A 26,153-nucleotide genomic window follows, 5' to 3' on the forward strand; every position below is an offset into this window, starting at 1 on the left:
ATATATAGTTTATGTATAGAACATTTATGTTTCTTTATTTCTATTCTAATGTAATTTTATGCATTAATATTGTAAGCTGCCTCAAATCATTTGTAAGTTATAGAGTGGTTTAAAGTGTCAACTACCTCAAGTCATTGGTAAATGTGGAGTGTCAGCTTTCAAATCGGATGACTCCTTAGAAAGAAACTTATGAAAGAAGTTAGTAAGGTTTAGCTCGAGGTTTTCTAAGGACAAAGAATATACCGAAAGCATTTGCCCTGGGCGTGGACGCCGTTGCTCTCTTTTGCCCACCCCCATTACATAGTATTCCACCCAGAAGTCCGAGGTGCCTTTGTCTGGGAAAGTAGCAGGTTGATTCTTCAGCCTTGAGTGAGAAAGTGAGAAAAGGAAAAATGATATCTACCTCTCCCCATACCTCCCTGGAAAGACCCACCTCTCCCCAGCTGAAATTTATGCATGAAAGGCTACATTCCTTCTGCTTTATGGGCTATGGCCCTGGGTGTCCAGAGGCTGGATGTGAAAGCTTGACAGAGTGGCATCATGTGACACGTGAATCTAGGACAGAAGTATCCTGCATTCCCCTAGAGCATTTTTCTCCCATTTTCCTTCTGTGATTTCTGTGTGCTGGGAAAATCATTAGGTCTTGGACTCTGAGCTCTTTCCTCTTACCAGGCCTGTTAGGGACTTAAGTGGGAGGGAGAGTCAACATAAAGGTATTTCTCTCTTCCTTCTTGAAGGGAGTGTGATCTGGGCTTGTCTGCCTACTGGGCAGCAACGTGCTGCAGGAGTTGCTGGTGAATCAGTGGCCTGTACACCTGCCAGCGAGCCCCTGTGGCTCAGATATTACGATTATCTTTCCAAACAGAACAAGAAGTGATTGAGCCACGGTTACACCAGAGGAAGGGCTCCCTGGGGCTGTGATGTGAAGAGAGGAATCACAGGTAAGCCTCAAAGCTGTGATTTGATTCCTTAGAATGTGTCTTACTATCATCCTTATTACCTGTTAATCTGAGATGATTTTTCCCCTCCGCATGAGGAAAACTCTGATTTCAATATCCCATTTCCTAAAGAAGGGTAACTAAAGGAAGAGAGAGTGGAAAAAACAATGAGCAGATACGACAGAGTTCAGCTTCTCGGTAATTATATAAATCGAGATGTTTGGTGAGTCTCAGACTAGAGGTTTGCTGACTCAAAGCGCAGCCTTCTCTCTGTCAATTGCAACACGGTAACCCCTATTCCTGGGAAATGGATTGACTGGCATAAAGGGTAATTGTTAAAACGTCAATCTCGCGGCTTCCATGAAATAGTCATAGATTTCCCCTCGCCATCTCTTGAAATAAAAATATTCTTGATAGGATCAAGTTTATTTTCACTTTAAGACGAATTAGTTTAAGCTTTGACCTAATTGGTATATTTCCAGGAAGTGCTTCCCAATTTAACTCCTTCCCTAGACTCTAAAAACTCCACAAACTGACCCTTTTAATCCTTTCCTCTGCTCCCTCCCCCAATAAATATAAAGTGATACACTTGAAAATTAGTCATTTTTCTTTTCCCTTTTTTTCTTTTTCATGAAGAATTAATTTATGCAAACCTGATATTCTATGTAATCCATCCAGGCCAGATACTAAATAATGAGAAGTTACCAAAGGAGGTATAGGAAGAAGGTCAGGGTGGAGAAATGTGGAAAAATGATGACTTTGGCATTTCCATGGAGAAATCCATTAAACTAAACCTGATAATAACACACATAGGCTGGAAATTACAGAGACAAGAGAAGTAACAAAAACAGATAAAAGTACATTCTATAATTTATCAGAGTATTAGCACAAGCATTTTGTTATGTTCTTAATAAAACCACTATTAATTATTCAACCATAACCCAAATTTAAAAGGATTGTCTATTATGTAGCCACATATAGTACTTTATTCAACCATTAACAAGTAACATAATCTTGAGCAAATTATTTAGCTTTCCTTATTCTGGTCACTTGATTTGCAAAATGATAGCCATGAGCATGAAGTGTTAAAATGAGAGCCTGGGGCTTCCCTGGTGGCGCAGTGGTTGAGAGTCCACCTGCCGATGCAGGGGACACGGGTTCGTGCCCCGGTCCGGGAAGATCCCACATGCCGCGGAGCGGCTGGGCCCGTGAGCCATGGCCGCTGAGCCTGCGCGTCCGGAGCCTGTGCTCCGCAACGGGAGAGGCCACAACAGGGAGAGGCCCGCGTACTGCAAAAAAAAAAAAAAGAGAGCCTGTCTGTGTTGAGTCTAAGAAACTTGACTTTCAAACACTCCTATTCTGTGCATGACCACAGGTTGATGGAAATTGTTGCCGACAGGCCTCAAAGGTACATATGTCTTGCTTCTCTAAAAAGACAGTGTATTTCTTTATTCCTTTTTAAAAGCAAGGACAGGGTTGCCATCACAGGGTTTATCTCTTGTGGTGCTGAGGGTTAGGCGAGCACAATACTTTGGCATCCATGTGCCCTCTGGTGTCATTCATTCCACAATTAAAGGGATACAAATATCCTCCTAGAAAAAGTAAATGAACACATTCAATCAAACTAGGGTGTCAGTGACATTTTTTAGCAGCTTGGCTGGGAGCAATTGTGAACTGGATGAAGCAAGAGGATACTGGGTACGGAAGGACACGAGCAGTGGCAGCAGTGTGTCCCCAGGGTGAACGACCCAGAAAGTAGAGGGATGGCATCCCTAGGACAATGTCACTGAATTCACAGTTTTGCTTACAGCCGCTCCTTAAGAAACCACGTTCTACCCAATCTAAACGTATGTCTCTGCCACTTTCAAAATGGTCTGCCTTGTTCTCTTTCTAAAGGTCTTTGGCAGGGAATACCCATAGCTACATAGAGTGTGTTTGAGCAGAGATGTGCTCACAGGATGTCAAGGTCTCCATAGTTCTGGACTGGATACACGGTCTTGATAGCTATGAAAATAATCTTAGAAACCTGGAGGGATGGTGCAAAAGATCTAGAACATCATCCTCTCTCCCATGCCCAGCTGGTTCTAGCCTTGCTGAATTCCACCACTGTAGTACACAGAACTGGGCGGGGAGGCAGGTGGGGTGGGGGTGGGGAGTGGCTTCTTACCCCGCCCCCACCCCAGCAAGCCACAGATAATCTCATCAAGGCTCCAGTTCAACGGCAGATGAAAACCTGGGCTCTGGCATGTTGAGGTCAAAAATCCACAAGAATTAATAAGTGTGAAAGTGCCCTGGCATTCCCTAGAATTATAGTAAATTTCCCATGCACAGTCAGTTGAATGAATAAAATGCAGAGGTGAACAGCCATGAGGTATGTAGCCCTAAAATGTGCAAAATATAGTTAAATCTTGTTGATGAAGGTCATCTGGTCTTCATCGTGTCTCTGGGTCCTCAGTGAGAATGTCAGTCTTTGATCCCCAGAGGCTCACAAACCATGGAAACTCTAGTGTTTTGTTTTGTTTTGTTTTAAAGAAAGTCTTTTAAACTAAAGACTTTAAGTAAAGTCTTGAAGATAATTTCCTTATCACTTGCTTCTTTCTTATAAGACAAAATTTTTAAAAACCTGATCATAAGAATTCCTTTATTATTAGGGATAAGCAGGCATTTACTCTAAGTTTGTGGTGTTAGGACAGCTTTGTCACAACAGAACAGATTCACACCTGCAAAGTTTTGGGTAAAGAGGTTTTGCATTAAGCAGATTATATTTTCCATGACGACTTTTCACACTTGTGTTTGTACGTTAGCCTAATTTTGCTTAAAGACATTCCTGTGTTTAATCTCTTAAGAGAATCAGGCTAATTATTTCTAAGAGAACAACATATTTCTTAGGCATATAACACTCTTCTACATTGTCAACAAAGATGCCAATTAAGCAAGTAACTAGCAAAAGAAAAGACACAGATAGCATAGAATTTAAAAAATATTTAGGTTAGAATTTTATTATATGACCATGTGCACCTTTAACATTGATAAAGAATTTTACAGGTGGTCTTGATAAAGAATGGTTTAGTCAAGAAATGTAGTTAGCATAACTGGTTATTCATTTGGAGGAAAATGAAAGTAAACCCCTATTTTATACCGAAACCTAAAATAACTCCAGAAGGACTGAGAATTTTAAAGTATATAACAAATGAACTAACTCACTGAAAGAAGCGTTAGAAGATAATATAGGAGGATATGTTTACCATCTTTTTATACAAAAAAAATTCTTAGCATGACCCCAATTTAAAATCCATAATGGAAAGGATTGACAGAGACATTCATTGATGAATGTCTTAAACTTTTGTGCCGAACAGGACAACGTAAAAAGTTAAAGACCAAAGACAAATGATGAGCGCATATCTATAACACGAGTGACAAAGAGCTGATATCCATGCTATGATGAGCTCCTAGAAGCAGTTCTTAAGAAATAGGTGAACATTCCAACAGAAGCACTTTGGACAATGACTTAAATAGTCAAGCCAGAAAAAAATATATATAAATGACCAATAAACATCTGAAAAATGCTTAATTTTATTAATAATCAAAGGCATAAAAATTAAAGCAATTAGATAAATATTTGCCTATCAGTTTGGCAAATATTATACAGATGTTGGGGCCAGTGTGATGAAACAGGCATTTCTACACCTTACCAGGGACTGTAAATGGGTACAAATTAGGAGGGCCATTTGGCCATGTCTATCAAAACTCAAAATGTAATAACCTGGAATTAAAGATGCACAAGAAGAAGGTTAACAGAAGGAACATTTGAGGCAGATTATAGGAGCCTAAATAACAAATTTGCCATGATAATGTGTTAGATTTTCATCTGCACATAACGTGAAGCCCAGAAGGTTTTTGAATGTGGATTGGCATGACATTTGCAGGATAGGTAGAATGCCAGGCAACTGGCTTTATTTCTAGAAAAATCATTTGGGGAATATCATTGGAAAATGTGCTTTTACTTATTAGGAAATTATGATGAAAACACTGTTCATATGCTTAGGGAAGCTTAAAGAATGAGTGTTTTTTGGTAGATTTGAAACAATTGAGGTTTAGCAGTGTGAGCACTGAATGAAAAGTCAGATATTGTTTCACTCTTATTTAAAAATAGATCACGCAAGAACAGTTTGGAACATCTTTAATCTGACCTTTCACCCATGAAGGCCCCACAAAGCCCGTTCTGTAGGTTCTTTCCAGTAGGCCTGATGAATTGTGTTTTCTCCCTTGCAGAGCTGAGTTTCTTTGGACACTGGTGACACTCACATTGTTAGGAGGATAGCTTTGAAACATATATTCTTCTTTTTCCTGAATAAAGAAAGCTTAATTGTCAGGAACTCGGATGGGGATCATGTTAATAATTGTGACTAAGCAACAAAACGAACTGGGCCCAGAGTCCGAGAGAAATAACAGGTTCTTTGGGGAGAGAAACTTAAGGAAATAGTCAATACATTCTTTCTATTTAGAATTTAGGTTTACCCTTCTCATTTTACACAAGTGTAAAACCCAAATAATTCCCACTTAACTGCCAAATAATCAAAGCAATACATATGAAAGTATTTTGTAAATTAGAAAGAATTATCCTATTTCTTCTTATGTAAATATCCCCGCCCTTGAGTGCGGTTCTGGTACATTTTTCAAGCAAAAGGTCCAAGAGGAAGGTCAAATTCTCTGGGCTTTACTGATTGTCAGTAAGAAAATTCGAGTGGGGAAGATGGGAAACAATGACCTGGGGATTCCAGGAAGGCTGGGTCCCCAGTTGCTAAGCTGAAGTCTTGACTGAAGAAAGAGCTTGGCACCTTTCCTGGAATGCTATTAATCATGCTTTAAGGGCTTGGTGGTAACTTGTGTTCTACTGAACCATGAGTGACAGGAGCAAATCCTCAGTTTACAGGGGGTTGGAATAGAGCCAACCCTTGAGGCTGGCAGTCAGGCTTTTTACAACAGGATTGAGCCAGACTTGTCTGTGAGTGATAAACTCAACCAGTACACCCAAAGCAGTATTGGGTGATGAGCTAAGAACGACGAGTCATTCTGTATCTCTTCTAAGAAACAAAGCACAGATAAATGAATTTAAAAAAACCAGAATCCTTGTGAGGAGGGAGCAGACAGCTGAGCTAGGCTGACAGCACCAGCAACAGGAGAAATGCTCTCTAGCTGAAGTTCCAATTCGTGGCAAAGGACAGAAGGCCTCGTCAGAAATGTATCTCAATTTTTGGATGGAAAAGAATCAGATAAGAGGCATGGTCACAAACTGGACTCTGAAGGGAGATCCATTCAGTGAAACATCAGAGAGTTTACTTTATTTATTTATTTATTATTATTGTTTTTTGCGGTACGTGGCCCTCTCACTGTTGTGGCCTCTCCCGTTGCGGAGCACAGGCTCCGGACGCGCAGGCTCAGCGGCCATGGCTCACGGGCCCAGCCACTCCGCGGCATGTGGGATCCTCCCGGACCGGGGCACGAACCCGCATCCCCTGCATCGGCAGGCGGACTCCCAACCACTGCGCCACCAGGGAAGCCCTCAGAGAGTTTAAATAGGGAACAGAGAGACCCCAGCAACCCAGCAGTTGTTTTCAAAAGTAGGTCTGATCATGGCTCTTGGAGTTTCCCCAAGTGGGTGGCACGAACACCCTGCCTGGGAAATTGGAGGCGCTCAATGCACAAGGCTCTCGATACACAAGTGATTGGACAAATCAAAGTTTAGCAGATTGGTAAAGTGTTGCAAGGAAAGGGACAACTTAGCTAAGTAATTCCTTTTGTCTCTTCCAGCCTTCCAACTCCGTAGTTCTTAAAAAACCTACCGCTATTCTCAACCGAAGGGCTTAATTCTTATCAGGTTCTCAGCCCATCTCAAAAGATGTTCCGGAATGATAATAACCAGTATGAGGAGGACACAGGAACAGAGTCCAGTAAAAACAATTTAATCTTTCTAGACTCAGATTTGCTGACTGACAGACACTAATGAAAAGAACAATTACATATACAAATAGAAACTGGGAAATGGGCATATAATAATGGAATCTGAATGTGAACAGATCTGAGGGCACCCTATTTTCTTGCTTACTTTATAGAAAAGGAAACTGAGTCCAGCAAGTCTTCTTTTTAACTTTCACAAATTCTAGCAGATAAGGGACAATGCTGAAGTTAGGGTCTAATTCATCTAGGTCTTTTCCCACTAAGTTTATTCAACATGAACACACTAAAAACATGCTGCAATATAAAATATGTGTTTAAAATTTTACTGGGAACACATGTTTATACAGACACTCACTGAACTTTTAAATAACTTTATAGTCCTTCCAAAAGAAGTTGGTCTAGCTCATAAAAATTACCAAACCACCAAACATTTTTCCATATATGACATTGGTTATCTTTTCCGTCTCCCACCTATATCCCCACCTGTCTTTACCACATCTGCCTACTGAAAGGAATGCAAAGAAACTCTTCTCAAAGGCAAATGGCCCAAGGACTCCTATACAAAGGCAGATCCCAATGAAAATGTGTCCAAAAACTTATAAAATAAGACGTAAAATAAAACCGAGATTTTAAAGGTCCTCTGCCTATTAATCAGTTCTATTTGAATCCTGATTTCTTTCAGATCCCAGCTGGAGATCTGTTCTTTCCATTTGTGTGTTTGTGTGTGTGTGTGTGTGTGTGTGTGTGTTATGCATGTGTGCACATGTGAGTCCAAGGCAGAGAGGAGGGTGACAGTTCTACTGGGAATTCTTCTATTTATAGAGGAAGAAACATAATCCCATACATATTGATGCCAGGAAAACAGCCCGAGTTTAACTCTGCCTAAGAATAGAATGTTGCTAAAAATGCTAGAAAATGTATGTGAGAGCAGTGCTAGTTAAGCACCACTGTTGATAAGGAGACAGCTGTTGATATAAATAAGTGATATTTGGATCCGTAAATACATAACTGGAAGATTGAGGAGACAATGGGCAGCTGTCTCCAGAGGCGTAATAGCAAATTCTAATGATTGTTCTCTAAAAACTGAAGGACAGGGATTATCAGGAATGAATTCACTTGAATGAATTCAAGGAAGTGAGGGGAGTCCCACCACGGCCAAGTCTTCCCATGGATGCCAGGGCCTCCCATGGACGCCCGGGCCAACACAGCTGTAGGTCAGGCATCGCTGGCCCCCAGCTGCACAGAGAGACGTGTGTTGTAGACAAGCACACACACTCTGATGACAAAAACAGCTTCTCGTCTATGGCAAGGAAACATGGATTCTGAGAACTTTTTTAAAAATAATCAGGACCCTTCCAGTTTAGAAGGGACGTGCTGAAAATACCACGGGATTTGCCTCTAGGGAAGGCAAAGTTAAGTTGGATTTAAGATTACACCTCAACACACACACACACACACACACACACACACAGTATTTCTTGACCCTCTTTAGAGTCAGATAACTAAGTCACTGTAAAAATGTATTTTTACTACCTCCAAGCTGGGATCCCTCCATTGATACAGTGTTAGCTATCAACCCAGGGGCACCTTTTATTTGACCAGTTAATTTGCCTCAGATTGAAGTCAAATTCTGACACAATCCAACAAGCAACTACAAAAACTGGTGGTGAGATTGAAACGCTAGTCGTACTAATATTAGCAGCTATCAATCATTGAGGCTCACCACCTGTCAGGCGTTGTTCTGAGTCCTCTATATTCAATGACTCATTCAATTCTCCGAAGAACCTCTGAATTAGATACGACTTTCCCCATCTTATAGATGAGCAAACCGAGGCATAGAAAGCCTAAAAAAGTGTCAAAAGGAGTCCGGTTGATAAACGCCAGGACCTGAAGCCTTTGCAGGCTAGCCACAGAGCCCGTTTTGACCCATGCACCCGGAGATAACGATTTTCCTCCTTTTGATTAGTTGTCAAATACAGTCCAGTTAAATTTGAATTTCAGAAAAACAGCTGTAATTCTGGACAATGAATAGTGTCCCAAATATTGTGTGGCACATACGCACGCTAAAACATTATTTGTTATTTATCTGAAAGTCAATCTTCCAACCCTACCCCGGAGGGAGCTGAGTGCACCAAGGGAGCAAAGAAAACATTTTGATAAATTTGACGTTTGGTCCCAAATCCCAAAGGAGAATTCAAATCACAGTATTAGCCTCGGGGCAGAACTCTTTTTCCCTCTCCTAGAAGCAGTCTAGAATAACAGCTCTCAAAGCTGTCTGGGGGTCAGCCTCGCTTGGGAAGGTTTAATAACACACATGGCTGGGCCTGGTCTGCATAAGATTTAGTAGACTTACTGTGGGATAGGGGCACCATTATTTTCAAATGAGCCCCTAAGTGTTTCCTTGTCTCCTTCCCAGCTCCTCCCCCTTTTTCATAGTCCGGCTATTCATGACTGGCCTATAGACCAGTGACTGGGAATCACTGGTCTGAAACCCTGATTATAAGTTCCAGTTGACCATTTCTAGCCAGTCCAAGGAGACAGCCCAGGCTCCACCCTCCAGTGTGGGAAGAAGAGAGAATTAACAGGCTGAGAGGATGAGAGGGTTTCCTCACACGCTTGGAGCTGTCACCCAGGCCTCCTCACGGTGGGTTTGCAGCCTCAGGCCTGAATGCTACATGCGAGAAAGAGATTTTTCAAAAAGAGAGAGATGGAGAGAAAGAGCCATATGAGGGCCAGGCCTCCCGTTTGGAAGCAGGCCCTGGCGCAAGAGAGAGGGTAGATCATGTTAAAAATTGTCCCTGGAAGTGGAGGAAAATTGGGAAAGGGGCTGGAAAGAGCACAAGCTCCGTCTGCAATGTGGCTGCACTCCAGGAGGGTACTGGGAAATAAATTTAGCAGGACGTGGCGATTCACCAATAAATAAACAAACAAACAGATATATAAATAAAAACAAATAGAAAATATCCAAAGGGCACAGAAAAAGAAGTTCTATTTCACAAAACTGTTCAGTTATTTTACATATATATAAAATTTTCATTATGTGTGAGTATATATATATATCTATATATATATACCTAATACAGATAAATACACATTTTATTATGTGTGTATCTATACCCTCATGTTATGAAATATGTTTCTTTCTATGGGGTCAAAAATATTTGAAAAACACCACTCCAGGGGCAAACATCCATCCCTTTTGGAAAGCAGAAAGCACAGACCAGAGCGAATAGGACTCAGAGCAGCTTTTGGGAAGGAAGATGGGGAAGAATGATCTGGAGACTGGACAGCTGCCCAAAGAACGTTAAAGCTGTCGATTTAGGGGGAGTCTTGGCAGGCAGGTGGATGGGAGCACGCGAGGACCATTCCCTAAGGGGAGAAGGTAAATACAAAACGGGTATGTGTCTCATGGCTTATTTTTCATGCTGCCCTAGAAAGCCCTAGAAGGAATCTCTGCTGACACGTAGGCACATCTGTGGGAGTCGTTACCCTGTCTCTAATGCCTTTTCTCTTTTCTTCTTTTTAATCAATATTTTTTAAAATTGAAGCATAGTTGATTTACAATGTTGTATTAATTTCTGCTGTATGGCAAAGTGATTCAGTTATATGTATATATAAATTCTTTTTAAAAATATTGTTTTCCATTATGGTTTATTCCAGGACATTGAATACAGTCCCCTGTGCTATACAGTAGGACCTTGTTGTTTTCTATTCGATATATAAAAGCTTACATCTGCTAATCTCCGCCTCTCACTCCATCCTTTCCCACCTGTTCTCTTTTCTTGTAGGTCAGAGAGCAAAGCCTGAGGCCGCACTGTTGGGATGGCAAGGCGTGTATGAAGTTTAAAGTGCACCCAGGAAGCAAGGTAAGGGCTGGAGAACCAACCCTGGGCTTCTGTGCTGCTGTCCCCAGGCACTTATTCCAATGGTGGGTTACTGAGCTTGGGAATCATAGCTCTTCATCTTTTCCTATGGAGATGTAAAGAGAAAGGGAATTTTATGACCATGACTATGGACTTTTGTCTAAATTATTCTGAGATAACCATGAACTTGAGGACAATTTGTTGCTAACCACATCAACTATGAGGAAGGCCACAGGGAAGTATTCTTTCATGTTCTGTCAATACTGGCCAATAAAACGTTAAAAAAAATTTTTGTTAACAAAACCCCACACAACATAAAACGTACCATCTTAGCCATTTTTAAGTGTAAAGTTCAGCAGTGTTAAATATATTTATACTGTTGTGCCACAGATTTCTAGAACTTTTCCTTTTGGCAAAATTGAAACTATATCCACTGAATAACAACTCCCCTCTACCCCTTCCTCCCAGCCCCTGGCAACCGCATTCTTCTGTCTATTTCTATGAGTCTGACTTCTTTAGATCCTCATATAAGTGGAATCATATAGTACTTGCCATTTTGTGATTGGCTTATGTCATTTAACATAATGCCCTTAAGGTTCATCCATGATCATAGCACGTGACAGAATTTTTTTTCTTTTTAAAGGCTGAGTAATATTCCATACCCAATAAAATTTTTGGCAATGATGAAAGTGTTCTGTGTCTACACTGCCTAACATGGTAACCACTAGCCACATGTGGTTATTGAGCACTTGAAATGTGGCTAGTATGACTGAGAAACTGAGTTTTTCATTCCATTTTATTCTAATTAAAATGAAATTTATTCTAATTAAAAGTAGACTGTCACATGTGGCTAGTGGCTACTACATTGGACAGAACAGTTCTAACTCGTGATTTTTTTCATTGCCACCAAATAACCTGTGTGTAAATGATTAAATCTTGTGACCATGACTATGGGCTGAGTTTTGTCTAAATTATTCTAAGATACCCATGAACTTGAGCACAGTTGGTTGCTAATTACATGAACTATGAACAAGGAACTTTGCTGGATTGGTTCACTATTATTTTTATGCTGAAATACTCAGAGTCTATCTTTATATTAATGGTTCTAGGGTCCTTGGTTATTTGAATGCCTGTCTTTACTGAGATGAAAAGAAAACCTCAGTGAAATATAAAAGGCTGGATGTTAAATGCACCCAGCTACAAAGTAAAGCAAGCCATGATTTTAAAATAGCCTGTGTTGAGCCAAACTTGATCACTTAGATCAAACTTAAACGTAGAAGAGAGTTCTGGAGAAATTTTCTAGTAGGTTTGTAAAGAGAAAAATTCACTAGTTCTGCAGTGGGAGTGGAAGTGATGTTGTCTCTGGTGGAAAAATATAACCATATGCTCAGGGCTTCTGATGAGCCCAGCTAGGCTTTACCCCTGTGTGCATTTAAAAATGTTGGCTTGAATGACTTGTTTTTGTGCCTCAGCCTTGCATGGCGCACACATCTAGTCACAGACTGTGATTCCAGCTGTTCTTGTCCTGTCCAGAAGCAGGAGGGGCCAGGGGAAGATGAGAGTTCCTATGCCCTGGCTCTTCTCCTTCTTCATGATCACCGAGGGCTGGAATGGCTTCCTGGGGGTAAGTTTGCGTACGTCCCGTTTTCTTCTCTACCACCTCCCCTCTGTCCTTCTGGCACTTTGAGCGTCTGTCACTCTCTAGGCAACTGCAGTGACAAAAGTTCATAGACTTGGCATCAGAAGTGCTGGGTTCTTGTCTCAACAATACCAGCATTAGCTGTGTGACCTTGGATGAGTCACTTCATCTCTTGGAGCTTGGATGACCTGACTGCAAAAACCGGGATCTTGGACTAAGCCATACTGGAGATGTTTTCTAACTCAGCGCATCCTCTCCTATGGCCTCTTTGATGGAGGAAAAGCATAGAGATCGACATTAGCAGTCCTTGGCCTCTTCCCTATCTATACTCACTTTCCTTTTTTTTCCCCAATAACCTTTTTTTTAATTGAAGTAATAATTTACATATTTTAGTTTAGTTTACATAGTTAATTTACAATGTGTTAGCTTCAGGTATACAGCAAAGTGATTCAGTTATACATATATATATGTATACATATATATATTCTTTTTCAGATTCCTTTCCATTATAGGTTATTATAAGACTTTGAGTATAGTTCCCTGTGCTATACAGTAGGTCCTTATTGTTTACCTGTTTTATACATAGTAGTGGGTATCTGTTAATCCCAAACTCCTAATTTATCACTCCCCACCTGCCCCTGTCCCCTCTGGTGACCATAAGTCCATTCTCTAAGTCTGTGAGTCTGTTTCTGTTTTGTAAGTAAGTTCATTTGTATCATTGTTTTAGATTCCCCGTATAAGTGATATCATATGATATTTGTCCTTCTCTTTCTGACACACTTCCCTTAGTATGATAATCTCTAGGTCCATCCATGTTGCTGCAAATGGCATTATTTCATTCTTTTATATGCCTGAGTAATATTCCACATCTATACCACGTCTTCTTTATCCATTCATCTGTCAGTGGGCACTTAGGTAGCTTCCATGTCTTGGCTATTGTAAATAGTGCTGCTGTGAACATTCGGGTGTATGTATCTTTTCAGATTAGAGTTTTGTCTGGATAGATGCCCAGGAGTGGGATTGCAGGATCATACGGCAACACTATTTTTAGTTGTTTTAAGGAACCTCCATACTGCTCTGCATAGCGGCTGCACCAATTTCCATTCCCACCAGCAGCGTAGGAGGGTTCCTTTCTCTCCACACTCTACTCACTTTCTTGATGCTTTCATCTGGGGTCATGGTTTTAATGTTCTCTGCATGCCAATGACTCCAAAATCTGTGTCTCCTTCTCACACCTGTTCCCTGAACGCCACACTCACCTATCTACTACCTACTTGATATCTCCAGTTGGGTGCCAATATCCCGTCAACTTAATATGTCCAAAATTAAACTCTCGTTTTTTTCTCACCAAACCTGCTTCTCCTTGCCCATCTCAGCAAGTGGTATCACTGTCTCTCCAGCTGCTTAGGCAGAAAAATTATTATTACGCTTGACACTTCTCATAATCCACGTCTAAACCATTAGATCTTTTTTTCTGGTTTTCTCTTTAAAATATATCCAGAATCCAAACACTTCTCACCAACTCCATGGCTACCATCCTGATCCACACCTTCATCATCTCTCACCTATATTATCTCGGTAGCTCCTGAAACACTCTCATTGCTTCGGTGCTTGTCTATTCCCAACACGGCTGCAGGATTGAGCCTTCTAGAAAGTGGAGCAGAGCACATCTTTCCTCCATTCAGAACTCTCCAGCGGGCTCCCATCCCACTCAAGCAAAAGCTAAGCCCTTGCCACAGCCCGGAAGGATCTACAGGACCTGCCTCCCTAGAGATACTCTCTGACATCACCTCCTGCCCCGCCTCCCCGACTCCACTTAGCTGCTCTGGCCTTCACGTGCCAGGCATATTCTTATCCCAGGGCCTTTGCACCTGTTCCTCCCTCCTCCTGGGAAGTTCTTTCTCAGGGATCCTTCAGGTTTGTGCTCAAAAGGTGCCTCAGCGATGTCCTTTTCTGCCCCCCTCCCCCACCATCCCTGGCTTGCATTTTAGATCCATGATTTCAGTTTATCTGGGAAATCCAACGAGGCCTTATGAAATACAATATGACCAAGCCTCGCTGTAATTCTTCTTCTTCTTTTTTTTTTTTCTCTTAACAGAGTGATGATGGCATCAAAACAAAGCAAGAACTCATTTTGAATAAGAAAAATCCTCTAGGTGAGACTCCCTCAGATAGCACGGTACAGCACACCCTGGAGCCCAGAGAGCAGGGTTCAAATCCCAGGGGCGCTCCTGATGGGTTTTATGATCTTTGGCACATCGTTAAATACCTCAAATCCGTAAAACGATAATTACAGTAATTCCTTGTGAGGATGAAATACTATAATAGAGGCATAGTATCCTGTCCCATAGCCAGCCAGTAGCTGCTGCATACTCGTCCTTTCCCTCTTCACCTTGATCCCAATAATGTAATGCATGGCACAGACTTCAGTCCAGGAATGAGTTGTGGTCTGGAATTTGATTTGCGGGTCTGATGTTTCAAGCACTGTATATATTTCCTCACGGAAACAGTGGTACACACAGACGGTGGTTAGGTTCCTGGGTCAGTCCTCAAAAGCCTTTTTACGGTGCCATGAATCTGCCGTCCAGCAATGCGCTGATAGGACCATAGACCTTCCCACACTGTAGCAAGGCTACAATTCGTTGGGAAAATGAAACCAGAGCGTCAGCTTGGAATGCCATGGGAAGGTGTTGCCAGTGCCGTGCACTATCCTAAGTGTGTTAGATGAATTAAAGCCTCACAAAGATCCTCTGAGTTAGGTACAATCTCCATCTTTATTTTACAGGTAGTGAAACTGACAAGGCCGGTGGGTAGGTCGGGCAGGATTCAACGCCCAGTCAGTCTGACTCCAGAACCAGAGCCATTCATCTTTCCCCCCTTCCCCACCTATTACCTGCTTGGGCCTCCTAGCTTACATCCCTTGGAGTAATTCCCAAGGCCGGGACAGAGCTTCCGGCCTTAAGGAGATGCGGAGAGGGGTGAGTTGGTGGCAACTACAGCAGGCAGGAGTCTCCTGTAAATGTCCCGGGACATGCTGCAGCTTCTGGATTTCCTTCTGAGAAGCCTAGGGATTGATCCAGCTGCTTTTCTTCCCTCTAAATCTCCCAGCTCCCCCGGACCCTTAAGAAATGGGACAGTCTCATAGAAGCTCCCCATCTCACCTGTGCCTGTAGAAAGCATGGTCCCGTCCTGAGAGATCTAAGGGATTCTAAGAGAGTTCACTGCCGATGATAACAAAATGAGACCCAGGAAGAAAGGATGTTCACCTTTTGCCTCTTTTTCTCTGAGGCCCTTCACATTCTTAACCTGGGGTCCACAGAGGACCTTGGGAGGATTTTGAGACCCCATGGAACTTCATACAGAGTTTCATGTGAACGTGCCTAAGTGAATTCTGGGTGCGATTCCTCTTCTCTCCCAGCCCAAAACACCTAATGGTCTCTTCTTAGGGAAACAAAAGGTACTGCTCAGAAACGATAGGGTGGAGGTGAGGGTGCATCAAGGCTCAAGTAAGGTTTGCTTTGGTTTTACTCGTGCATTTCATCTCAATAGCAAACTCAGCTAATTAGTGGAACATTTGTACAGGAGAAGGAAGGGCTCTTTGGAGAGGAAAGAGGGGACTGGGGGTTTTATATCAAAGATACATCCAGGAGACCAGAGCTGGGGGAGGAGTCGGGTAGAGTGACCAGGACTTTCTCACCTCTTCTCCCTTCAGTCTTGACCCTGAAACTTGACTCTGGATGTGACCTGAGAAGTATATAAAGTCAGGAGGGCGATGCTGGGGTGGGTCAGAGAGCACAGAGCAGCTGGCCTGGCCGAAGTCAGAGGAGAGAGGTGTCTTAGGCACCTGTGGACTGTCTGATGCTTTGCTCGGGATGCTCATTTTTAGTCCATGTCTGGATGAATGGAAGTGACCAAGCCACGTCCGTGACCCTCAGGCTGAATCTGACAAGCGCTCCGAGGTCACTTGCTCTGCAGTATCTCCCTCCCAGCCTGAGAAAAGAAGCCTTTGACGGTCTCTCTTTCTCTCTAGGTCCAATCCAGGAATACGAGCTGCTGCTTCAGGTAGCCTATCGAGATTCCAAGGAGAAAAGAGACGTGAAGAACTTTCTGAAGCTTTTGGAGCCTTGCCCTGTTTTTGGGCCAGTGAAGATTATCAGAGCAAAGGCCACCACGTGTGAGTCAGTCTCTGGTAACTGGGAGTGGAAATGGGGAAGGTGGTGTGTGAGTCGGGAGAGGTTAGGTTATGCTGGGGAATCAACCATCCCCCCAATATCTGTGGCTGAAAAGAATAAATGCTTGTAAAAAATATCTGGCCAACAGCACTAATGACCACCACAATGGGGTTAGGAGAAGTTAAATGATTTATCTAAAGCAAGGGTTCTCAGAGTGTGGTACCCAGACCGACAGTAGCAGCAGCATCAGGGAACTTAAAAGAAGTGCAGATCCCTGGCTCCATTCCAGACTTACTGAATCATAACCTTTGGGATGAGACCCCTCCCAGAAGGTTCTGATGCATGATCACGTTTGAGAACCATTTACTGCACACCATTGTGCATATTTTCACAACCGTATGTGGTGACTTTGCCCCATTTTTTTTTTTTTTTTTGTCTATTGAAAAGGAAAGGTTTTTTAGTGGGAGTTTTAGGTCCAATACAAGCATACAGGATTGGTTAATAAAATTGTTCATCATGACTCTCAACAAAAAGGTCTCTCTGCCTTTGCCATATTGCTAACAGGGACTTTGGGGGAGTGATGCTAGGTGGATAGGAGCCTCCGATAAGACAGTGGACAAATACCATCTAGAACCCTTTAAATAACTCTCAGGTCGACATATCCTCTTCTGCTTCTTTCTCCATGTAAGTGGCACCAACTGGGCACACATCCTTCTTTTGGACGCTAGCCCCGGACACTTGATTGTTATGTTAGCTGGGTTTCTGATCCAACCTCAGTATCTATTGAGTGGGACGTTTCCTTAACCTTAAACATACTTGTTTCCGTCTTGTTTTCATCCTTACAGCTTTTGGAGAGAAATAGCTCTAGCTTTCGGTTCAGATTCTATATCAGAATCAAAGATGAGAACTCAACCATAGCCAATTTATTAACCAGGTCCCGTGAGACCAAGCTCTGTTTCTTTTTGTGCAGACTGTGGTATCCAGAACGGGGTCCTGCGCTGTGCCTGTGACGACGGCTACTCCTGGTTTCCTCCCTCATGCCTTGATCCCCAGAAATGCTACCTTCACACGGAGGGATCTCTCCAGAGCTGTGATTGTCATGTCAACAACCTCACCCAGAGTGTCCATTTCTGTGAGAGAACAAGTAAGTGTGTAAGGATACACCCCTCCCACCTCCACATGTGACAGAGAGAGAAGGACCACCGGGTCTGTGCCCCAGTGTTTCTCTCTGCCTCCCAGAGAAGAGCCAGTGTTTACAGGGAGTTGGAAGGGCAGTGATGACGTACCCTGCTAGGCTTGGCTGGACACAGCGAGAGCTTCGTAAGTGCAGAAAATTCAGAAATGCGAGCTGATGTTTGGGCGTAGTTCAGCCTGGAGGTACGTCCAGCTCACCTCGACAATTCTATGATCCTTCTGAGATTTAGGGAGATTCCCTGAAATTCCAAGTAGGGGAACAGCTTGAGTAAATAACGTTTTTCTTCCCACCTTCTGTTTACTTCTTTGGCCAACATCAATTTCCAGAAAATAAAAATTTAGAGGTGTGCAGGCAGGGAGCGTTGCCCAGTGATTACACTGAAAGAAATTCTGTAAATTGCCAACAAATATGTGTGTTGAATGAATTGCCAAAACCAAACAAAAGTTGAAAGTCTAGTTTAGGAGCCAGTGGACGCTGAGGGAGCTACTGCTGACTTAGGCTGATGCCCAGTGGATGATGGGGTGAGCCGCGTGACGTGGGCTCCGACAGCTTGAAGGACTTTAAGAAACGTCCCCAAAGACTAGTCCAGTTATCTTGAAGCTCCAGATTTTGGTAGAGTGGAGCAAAGAGTGAAGGAGGACCTGAAATAGTCCAGCTTTCCTGGGTCTCCCTGGGTCCCTTTCCCAGAACCACAGCAGTTCAGGTTAAGGTAACACTTCTTTATTTATTTATTTAAAAAATTTGATTGAAGTATAGTTGATTTACAATGTTGTGTTTAATTTCTGCTGTACAGAAAAGTGACTCAGTTTTATATGCATCTATCTATCTATCTATCTATCCTTTTTCATATTCTTTTCCATTATGGGTTATCAAAGGATATTGAGTACAGTTCCCTGTGCTATGCAGTAGGACCTGTTGATTATCCATCCTGTATATAATAGTTTGCATCTGCTAATCCCAGACTCCTAATCCTTCCTGCCTCAAGTAACACGTATTTATTAAACACCATCTTTATACCCAGATCTGGGGCAAATTCTGGGAGGTCACCGTGAGGCATTTCTCTTGCTGTCGATCAATTAGCAAGCTACCTGGGGAGGCCAGAGGCTGTTAACACATGAAAGAAGACAATGTGATCTCTTCAACAAATTTTGATGAAAGCCTACACTTTGAAAAGTGGTCCAAGTCTGATCCATCTTTGGGGGATACAAAGATGGTTCAGATAGGGATTACACTCACAGGGAGATTCCCAAAGTAGAGTGGGGACACACATACATGAGGTGTGTTCACAGATAGGATAGATGTGTAGGTGAAGAGGCTGGAAGGGACGTATGGATAACGTACTGTAAGAATTTAAAGGAGAGGGAGACTCTTTTCATCTGGGGCCCAGGGAAGGTCTTGCTAAAGAGGCGCATTTAACTAAGTCCTGAATGAAAGATACACAGGATTTGTCCATCCAGAGGTGGGGAATAACCTGTCCCAGAGGAGAAAAGCACCAGTGATGGGTAAGCAAGGGGTAAGTTGGAGTTAGCAAGTAGTGATTTTTTTTTTTTTTAATTTTTAAATAGGGACAACGTTTAAGCTCAGGGCCTAGACTGGGATAAGTGCCTTTTATAACCACATGTGAGTGGCTACTCATTTACCTGCTTATAAGGTCATCTTGATTATCGCACTTTCCCATTATCTTCCAAATCCACAAAAGAGAATTCCGGTTTTATGGATACTTCCTATATTACTTTAGGTGAACATTCATCATAAAAAGAAAATTGACAAAACAAAGAAGAAAGTACCAGTGTCAAATAGACGGGCTGAATTAGACTTCTGTAACTTTAAGCTATAATATATCAAGTGAGTAATTTTTATCTCTGTAAATTTCTTTTTATTTTCCATAGAGGTTTGGGGTACTTTCAAAATTAATGAAAGATTTACAAAAGATCTTTTGGATTCATCTTCTGCTATATACTCCGAATATACCACTGGAATTGAACTTCAAGTAAGCACCTTCTACTTATTACAAAAGAAATCCTTGCCTAAACGTAAGTTCAGGTGTTTCCAATTCAACATATTTATTTAACACATATTCTTAATTTTTCATTTTCAATGACTTACTACATAGCAGTTAATCACTCTACCCACAAGTGATGTACTTTGAACATTTTCTTTCAAGGAGCGTTAAGCAATTGACTTCTTCCCATTCCTTTAGTGTTTAGTTTTGCTCATTTGTTAGGGTAATATTAAACCACACCCTCTTGATTCTTTTCTTTTTTTTTTTTTAAGTACTAAGGATCTTTATTCTCAGGTCTGATATTGAATCTGTGGCTGCAGGTAATGTCACTATTTTGAGAATAAAAGTTCCCGTTATCTTCATTCTTTGCAAGTCTTCAGCCACAAAGTTACACCTTATTCTCATAATTAGATGAGTGAATCAAGCCTTCTTGATTATTTTCTGATTTTTATTTGTCAAAAGAAAGTTTTCATGATCCAAGCTCAATTGTTAACATTTGGGATTTGTTCCTTAAAGAAGCCTCTCTTGTTAGAGGCTAAAGAGGGTTACTGACCAAAATTCTGGACTTCATAATGAAGTAACATAAACTACCTCTACCTAGGATGGTGGCTTAGATGTGGTCCTAACTGAAGACATGCACAAACACTTCGCAGGCAGATTCAGTTTAAGCATCTATTGAAATCAATGGCTTATTTAGGGGAAGGAGAAAATAGATTTTGGATGAATTTATTACATTATCTGGCACCCGACCCATCCTCTAGTCTAAGCAGTTGGTTCCACATTCTTTATTAGCAACCTCAACATTAAATTATATGTGTGTACGGAGGCGTGTGTGTGTACATTTTCTGCTATCATTTTAAATGTATTTTTACAACATGCAACTACCTCTCACCATATCTCTTTCCTTTTCTTGCTGCTTCCATTGGTTATTTATTGTCTGTGATCATTTTTTGCTCAAATGTCTTTCTTGTGTGGGAACAAAGATCAACATATTGCTCTTTGCTCTCTTTGTAAAGCTTAAAGAAGCCTACAAAAGTATCCAAGGTTTTGAGTCAGTTCAAGTCACCCAGTTTCGGTAAGTAATACAACTGTCTTAGAAGGGCATCCCTGGAATCATGCACCCGTCCTGCAGGATGCCTCATGCTGTTTCCAAGTGACTTTGACAGAAAATACGTCAACTGCTTTTTGAAGCAGGATTCTTACTAAAACTGAATAAAAGTCTGTGGTGCTTTAAAAAATCTTAAGAAGAAAGCCTATATTCTCATTTAAATGCGTTTGCGAATATAAATATTAAATGGCATTCTCGAAGCTATGGATCGGAAACTAGAATTGGAAACCCGCATGGCTTGGAAGGAAGCAGGAGGACGTGGTGTGCATGCATGGGAAGGGGCGAGTGGTGGTGACAAGGGTTGTGGGTTGCGGAGGGATGCGTTTTCTCCTTCCATTAACACAGAGGGTGTGATGTTGTATAACTGGGGGCCAGAAGTGGCTCCTTGGGTAAAATATTATATTTTTGTGTAGATATCATGTATGCACCATAGTTCAAAGCCCAGTAGTCATTGTCTACAGCAAAGAAAGAGATATTTAGTAAATTACCCTTTTGTTTATACTTTAATTCAAAAGTTATTTGGTTAGTTACCCCTGTGTGTGTGTTGATTACCAGCTATTTATAGTCTGCTTGATAGAGGAAGTGACTTACAGGTCAGAGAACTTAACTTCTTATATACTTTTTTCACAGCTAAAGAAGAGCTATAGGAAATTTTCAGTAGCTTTTGCTATAAATATACTGTCCTGGACATTATCCTTTAAGCCTTCTCATGTACCTATAAAAAAGGCTCACATATATAATATTCTTTAAAATTCAGTGCTAGGAAAAACACTGCTTCTTTTTTCTTATATCAAGGTCTATATAATTAATCTAACTTCTGTTTTTGACTTTGCTGTCATTGAATTCATAGACAGCATTGAAACTCAATCAACAGTTTTGTATTCAATATTCACGTTTCTTTTCCTTGGTCCTGGTTTTCTATTTATATTTCTAATTTATATTCCATCATATATATATATATATATATATATATATATATATATATATATATATATCTTACAAACTGTCTCCAATAATTTGTAGACAAAAATCACAGTAAATGTACACATAAGTCTATAAAATACAACTATTTTGGTTTTACTCTTTATGTACATGATCTAAAGTAAATCTTAGTTTCTCACAGTCTCAATTTATTTATCTGTCAAACAGGACTGTTAATACCTGTGGAATTTGAGTTAACCTCATTACATAAAATGAAATAATAGAAAAATACTTTTCAAACACGATAGAAGGGCCGTATCAATGAAAAGCCATTGTGATCGTCACAGCATAAAAGGGTATTTGGGTTTATTTATTGTGAGTTCAATGTAGTTCAATGTAGTGATTAAGAATTTGAGCTTTAGAGAGCCAGAGGTTCATATCCATCAATTAATAATTAATGACTTGACCCAACTTCTTTAGGACTCAGTTCTCTTATCTATAAAATGAGAATAACCCTAACCCTAACCCTCATGGAGTTGCAGGATTAAATTAATCCATGTTATCTCACTTGCTTTCGTAACTTCAAATACCATCTGTATACAGATGGGTTCTAAATTTATTACTTGACCTCAGCCTCTCCCCTAAACTCTGGACTCCAACATCCAATGCCTATTAACATCTCCAGGTGATTTTCTAGTAGGCATGTCAAATGTAACAGGTCCAAAATGGGAGTCCTCCAACTGCCCCCCATCATAAGCTTTCATCTCCTTCTCCCACTGTCTTCCCCATCTCATTTCCAGACCCAAATCTTAGAGCTATCCTGTCTTAATTTATTTTCCAATAAATTATACTTAATTATTGAAGTATAATTTACATACAGTGATATGCTCAAAACCTAATTGTACAGCTTTATTAGCTTTGACAAATACTAATACACGCCACCTCCTATCAAGACAGACCATTTCCATTATCCCCAAAGTTCCCTTGTACCCCTTTCCAGCCAATCTCCATGCACATTCCTACCTCCCTACCAGAAATAACCACTATCACCATAATAACCTATCACCATAGGCTGGTTTTGCTTATGCTAGAACTTTACCTAAATGGAATCATGTAGTGTATAGTTTTTGGGGGGGCCTGGCTTCTTTCACTCAGCCTAAGGCCTTTGAGACTCATCCTTGGCTTTCTGAGTATCAGTGATTCCTTCCTTTTTATTGCCCAGTAATAATCCATTGTATGAATATACTACAGTTTGTTTTTCAATTCCCTGGGGTCGTTCTTGCCTGGTTTCTTTCTCCCACACCCAAAATCTGCTCCGTTAGCAAGTCTTCTGGCTCTATCTTCAAATACAACCTGAAACTGACCAGTTCACTTCTCCCCACACACACTGCTACTCAATCCGTTCAGGGCACCACCCTCTCCTTCCTAACTAGCTTTCCTGCTTCTCTGCTTCCTCCCTTCACCTATTTTCTACACAGCAGCCAGAGTGATGATCTTAAATTATAAATCTGATCATGCCATGCCTTTTCAAAAAGAGTAAAACCTTTTAATAAAAGATGAAATTCAGACTCAAAGGCCCTCTTCCATCTGGCTCCTGGGTACCTCTCAAGGGTCATCTCCTATCCATCTCTCACCTGCTCATTGAATTTTAGTCACGTTAGCCTTGAAGTTTGTCAGACTCACAGGCATTTTCTTGCCTCCAGCCCTTCTCGGGTGCTGGCCACGCTGTACCAATTCTCTTTGCATCACTGGCTGTTTCTTTTCATCCTTCAGGTCTCAGCTTCAAAGATCCTCTGCACAGAGAAGCCTTTCCTGACCAGTCTTATTTAAAGTGGGCCTCACGTCTACTTGATATTCTTTTTTTTTTAAAGATCTACATGAAGAAAACTTTATTTTATTTTTAAAGTTGTATTGGCATGTTGTTGATTTTCAATGTTGTCTTAGTTTCAGGTGTACAGCAAAGTGAATCAGTTATACATATATCCACCCTTTTTTAGATTCTTTCCCCATATAGGCCATTATAAAGTATCAGGTAGAGTTCCCTGGCTGTACAGTAGGTCCTTATTAATTGTCTATTTTGTATATAGTAGTGTGTATATGTCCATCCCAATCTCCCAATTTATCCCTCCCCCCACCTTACCCTCTGGTAACCATAAGTTTGTTTTCTACATCTGTAACTCTATCCCTGAACTTGTCTCTCATAACACTTAACAAAATTTGGAATTATATATATATATATATATTTATAATTATGATTTTATATATTTGGTGGTTATTTGTTTCTTATTTGCCTTGCCTTCTCCACTGGCACATAAGCTCCAAGAAGGCAAAGACCAAATCTGTTTGATCTATTCCCACTGACCCAATGCCATCCCCACACAGAATAAGCCTTGAGTGACTGAATGAATGAATCTCATGTTTCTTTCCACATCATCATTGTAGAAATGGAAGCATCATTGCTGGGTATGAAGTTGTTGGTTCCAGCAACACATCTGAACTGCTGTCAGGCATTGGGCAGGCGGCTAAGAAGGCTAAGACAGGCCTGCATCAGCTGTTTCCACTAGAAGACAACTCTTTCAGAGTGTTCGGAAAAGGTAACACTGGATTCCCGTCCTCTGTAGGGAAGTAGATTAGGGGAGCCTAATTAGTAGATTGTATTATATATTGGAGATGTTCCCGAAACGGAATTGTTCTAAGACTGACTTTTAGTTGAAACAAGCAGCTGTTTCTCCTCCCGACCAGGATGAAACTCAATTTCAGCTCCACTATTTCAGACGCTTGCTCATGGGTCAGCTGACCTCCAGTTCTTAGTGTAAACGTCACACAAGACTGATTCACTGCAGGCACTGATGGAAATGATTCAGCAATCGTTTCCTGGTATACATGCTGGAAGAGCCCTGGGGCTGATGAAATTCCTAAATCATAATCCAAGGGACCCAGGAGAGAAAGCATTTTTTCCAGGTCATTCACATACACCCAGACACACAAACACACACAGATATACATAGACACACACACCCTACTTCTTTTCTTCAGATGTTTAAAAAATTCTTTACATTCAGTTTTAAACCTCTCTTACCAAGCTTTGTGCCACTTTCAACATTTATTCAACAAATATTTACTAAGTATCCAAAGTGATTAGGCACTTAAGACACAGCAGTGGGGAAAAGAAACAAAATTCATAGCCCTTGTGGTTCTTCCTTTCAAGGCTTCCTCTTCGCAGTCCCAACGTGGTAAGAGTATATTATGAAGGGCCAGCTGCAGGAGGAACTAGTGGCTGATCACGATGTGAGAAGCCTTTAAAGGGGTACAAAGTAGGACATGTCACCCCCAAATGGCAACTGCCCATCTTTTAACCCTATCATGCCTGCTTTGTCCCATAGTGTCTTGAAGATTTTCTGGTTTTCTAGTATTCCCTTAAAGAGTGAAAATATTTCCTGGGAGGGATCACACCCCGTCTTATTTTCACCGAATACTTAACTATTTGATAGCCCATTAAATTCAGATTGTTGGCATAGATCAGACACCTGGAGGGAAAGGGGGCCAGCCTTGGGGAGGGTAGGACATCAGGAAAGAGGAAAAGGGGTTGATGGGGTGAAGCTGGGCATCAAAGACAAACTTCTCCTACTCCTGAGTTTTGCCTGGGTTTTGTCTGAAAACATGACTTAGAAAGTACTGCTTTATAGTTTATAGAGAGTGTCAAAATATTCAGAGACATTTTTCTTCTTCGTTTCCATTCTTTTCCAGCCCAGTGTAACAGCATAGTCTTTGGATTTGGGTCTAAGAATGATGAGTATACTCTTCCCTGTAGCAGCGGCTACTCCGGAATCATCACGGCCAGGTGCCAACCCTCTGGGTGGCATGTCCTCAGGGAGACGTGTGTGCTCTCTGAGCTGGAAGAACTGAAGAAGGTAAAAAAAGCATTTCCGCCTTGCAGATTTGCCCTGGTTTTGAGTTTCACAGTGGGTGTCTCCCAGTGAGCATGGCTGGGTGGAAGGTAAAATGTATCAATTTGTCTCATTGGTCAGAAGTCAGTGACATCAGACCCTGGGAAACCCAGGGAGTGTAGGCGTGAGTCGTGAGGACCTCAGAAACGTAAGATTGGGTGGTTTTGGGGGGAGGGTGCTGCAGAGGTGTGAATCAATGCTGAAGAGAGCTGAAGACGGCAGAACAGCAACTAAGCTGGCCTCTGAAAGCCTGGGAATCAAAGATCCAAGTGAAGCTATAAGTCAGAAGCTATAACCTTAGTACATTTGTCAGAAACCGGGGCAGGGAATGAGTCAGCCATATAGAATGATAGAACTTCAGTGGCTCTCCAGGGCCATGTGCCTCACCAACTTCCTTCTATAGATCAGAA

The 26,153-nt window shown here is 41.5% G+C and overlaps 1 protein-coding gene across 1 annotated transcript in view; it reads left to right on the top strand.

The window, feature by feature from the left end:
* Window positions 1–927: 927 nt before the first annotated feature.
* The window catches only part of ADGRF1 (adhesion G protein-coupled receptor F1), a 36,207-nt gene continuing 10,981 nt past the window's right edge, over window positions 928–26,153 (top strand). The window contains exons 1-10 of the mRNA XM_079934030.1: window positions 928–941; window positions 10,685–10,762; window positions 12,293–12,383; window positions 14,497–14,554; window positions 16,429–16,572; window positions 17,541–17,714; window positions 19,655–19,755; window positions 20,784–20,842; window positions 24,239–24,390; window positions 25,544–25,707. Of these exons, the coding sequence (XP_079790156.1) occupies window positions 12,315–12,383; window positions 14,497–14,554; window positions 16,429–16,572; window positions 17,541–17,714; window positions 19,655–19,755; window positions 20,784–20,842; window positions 24,239–24,390; window positions 25,544–25,707 (921 nt within the window). The 5' untranslated portion in view covers window positions 928–941; window positions 10,685–10,762; window positions 12,293–12,314. The remainder of the gene's footprint in view (window positions 942–10,684; window positions 10,763–12,292; window positions 12,384–14,496; window positions 14,555–16,428; window positions 16,573–17,540; window positions 17,715–19,654; window positions 19,756–20,783; window positions 20,843–24,238; window positions 24,391–25,543; window positions 25,708–26,153) is intronic.

This window comes from Stenella coeruleoalba (assembly GCF_951394435.1).
Source record: "Stenella coeruleoalba genome assembly, chromosome: 10".
NCBI classification, from domain to species: domain Eukaryota; kingdom Metazoa; phylum Chordata; class Mammalia; order Artiodactyla; family Delphinidae; genus Stenella; species Stenella coeruleoalba.